This window comes from Priapulus caudatus, unplaced genomic scaffold (assembly GCF_000485595.1).
Source record: "Priapulus caudatus unplaced genomic scaffold, Priapulus_caudatus-5.0.1 Scaffold589, whole genome shotgun sequence".
In the NCBI taxonomy this organism is placed as follows: Eukaryota; Metazoa; Priapulida; class Priapulimorpha; order Priapulimorphida; family Priapulidae; genus Priapulus; species Priapulus caudatus.
Window position 1 is genome coordinate 187,770 of NW_014577650.1, and position 2,715 is coordinate 190,484.

Sequence of the window (2,715 nt, forward strand, 5' to 3'; positions counted from 1 at the left end):
ACGATTTGGCGAGACCAATAACAACGAAGTCACTATCTGGTCGTGGCATTTCGAGCATGTAGGAAAATTTGGTCGGAATTTTTGGGTTATGTACGGTTGAGAGAGCGCGACGTGCGCACAGATATAGGCGTTTATAAATGTCTTGATAAATAACGCCTTGACTGATGATTGATGATCTATATAACGCCTTGATTGAAAGGCGTTGATAAACTATATTTCATCCAGAGAGCAAACGCAATCGGCGCGAAACACCCGTGTGTCGAAACGTCATGTAAGTGTCCGACTTTCGGTACAAGGAACAAGACGCACCGATTGTTACGCGGCTCGGTTGACCTTCGCGTTGAACGCTACAAACAAACCCGCTTTCCATCACACCAGAAGTAGATAATAGGGAATCCCTTATTATCTACTTCTGATCACACCCATCATTAGTTGATTAGAACGAGTCGTGTGTTACGCTCGCGGGAGCTTTACGCCAGCGTGTGCTGTTATGCTTAGATGATGAGTGGCGTGTAAATATCATGGTGTGGACATAATCATCATCAGCAAACACCTCCGACACAAATCTGGACTAGGTTCGCACCCCTGTATAGATAGATGTGCTGCTCTCCTCAGATATAGGAGCGTTGCAAATAAATCTCACGTATAATGTGAGCATTCACCCGAAACGCCGCGCGAGAAATAGCTTTACGAATTATGCTGGCTGAATATATGCGTGTTCTTGTTTGTGCCTCAACTTTTCATTTATTTATACATACATACATACTACTTTACTGTACATATCTGTCTTCTCGCAGTGCAGTGTCTTAGTGTGTGTATGCACAGCTTAGCAAACCTTATGCTCCAATATCTGCGCTGTACTCGCGCTCGCACAGTATATCTGCATGTAGCCATGATCTGACAGTATCTGTAACATACCCATGCTGTCCCATGGTCGCCTACCTCTGTTGTGCCTATACATGTACCTATGCTATCTCTCTATCTGCACGGTGCCCCTTTATCTCTGTGGTGATCAGAGATCAGATATACGTGTTTGTGCCCGTGTCACCCTGTGTGTTTGTTTATCTCTAAGGTGTCACTTTATCTCTGGTATGTGTCTGTAAAAATTTATGCTGTTGAATGGTGCATTAGCATGGTGTACTTCTATCTCCTTTATATAAAAAAAATTATCCGTCTCCGTTCACGGTGTCAGTTGGTGTTCCTCTACCCCTTGTTGGTCTTGTCTGTCTTCATACTGCCCTATTTCCGATCGCTTTCCTATGTTTGCGTGTTGCTCCATTACTTGGCTGTACCGACACTTTCCCGTGGCGTCGTGCACCTCAACGTATGCCATCGTTGCGGACACACAGACATGACGGATCATCATCATCATCATCATCATTATCAGCAGCAGCAGCAGCAGTAGCAGCAGCAGCACCACCAGCAGCAGCAGCACCAGCAGCGGCAGCAGCACCATCACCACCAACAACAACAGCAGCAGCAGCAGCAGCAGTAGCAGGCGCTTTTAACCTATGCCTGTGTGCTTACTCACGCTATCGTCTCCCATAATTGCAGCCACACAGACATGACGGACCAGCAGCAGCAGCAGCAGCAGCAGCAGCAGCAGCAGCAGCAGTAGCAGGCGCCCTTAACCTATGCCTGTGTGCTTACTCACGCTATCGTTTCCCATCGTTGCAGACTTACAGACATGACGGACCAGCAGCAGCAGCAGCAGCAGCAGCAGCAGCCGCCGCGCTGCGTGCTCGACAGCCAGGGCTACATCACGCTGCAGTGCATCCTCGACTCCTTCAACACGCCCATCAACGAGGAGCAAGCGTGGGCCGTCTGCTACCAGCTCGCGCGCCACCTCAAAGCCGAATGGAAGCGCGCCGGACCCGACTGCCGCGCCCTCTCCGGCGCCGACTCCATCCGCCTGCATCGCGACGGGTCGGTCGACGTCGCCCCGGCGTCCGAGCCCGCCGGCTCGGAGCACCGCCTGGTGGAGAGTATCGGCATCGCCATCTTTTCCGCGCTCGACTACGGCCTCGACGGCGGCGAGGAGCGATCGCTGAGCGCGCCGCTCGAGCATCTCATCGCCGCCATGACGATGCGCGGCGAAGCCATCGCGAACAACAACAACAACGGCGGCGCCCTCCAGCGGGCGTGGCAGGACGACGAGGGCATCGAGCACGACGCGGCGTCTGACGGGGACGACGACGCCCCGGCGGGTTCGTTCGACGACGTCGCCCGCATCTGCAACGCGCGGCTCGCCGGCGCGGACGACGACGGCGCCGCGCACTACAAGGCCGTGTGCCGCGCGCTCGTCGCCGAGAGCGTCGAGCTGTCGACGTTCCTGCAGCGCGTGCGCCGCAACGGCGCGTCGGCGGCGCTGCACGAGATCAGCAACGAGTCGGAGCTCGACGAGGGGTGCCTCGACGAGATCTGCATCGCGGACTGGGCCGTGCTGTGGATGCAGGTACGCGGGCGCGCGCACGAATGTGCGGGTGTGAATGTGCGTGCGTGAGGGGGGCTGAATGTGAGGGGGTGAATATGCGGGTGAATGTGGGGATGAATGAATGAATGAATGACTGGGCCGTGCTGTGGATGCAGGTACGCGGGCGCGCGCGAATGTGCGGGTGTGAATGTTGGGATGAATGTGCGGGTGAATGTGTGTGCGTGAGGGGGGCTGAATGTGAGGGGGTGAATATGCGGGTGAATGTGGGGATGAATGAATGA

At 54.5% G+C, this 2,715-nt stretch overlaps 1 protein-coding gene across 1 annotated transcript in view; it reads left to right on the forward strand.

The window, feature by feature from the left end:
* Positions 1–2,632, forward strand: part of LOC106811898 (protein spire homolog 1-like) — a 59,857-nt gene extending 57,225 nt beyond the window's left edge. The window contains exon 6 of the mRNA XM_014815630.1: positions 1,678–2,632. Within this exon, the coding sequence (XP_014671116.1) occupies positions 1,688–2,503 (816 nt within the window). The 5' untranslated portion in view covers positions 1,678–1,687 and the 3' untranslated portion in view covers positions 2,504–2,632. The remainder of the gene's footprint in view (positions 1–1,677) is intronic.
* Positions 2,633–2,715: the final 83 nt, after the last annotated feature.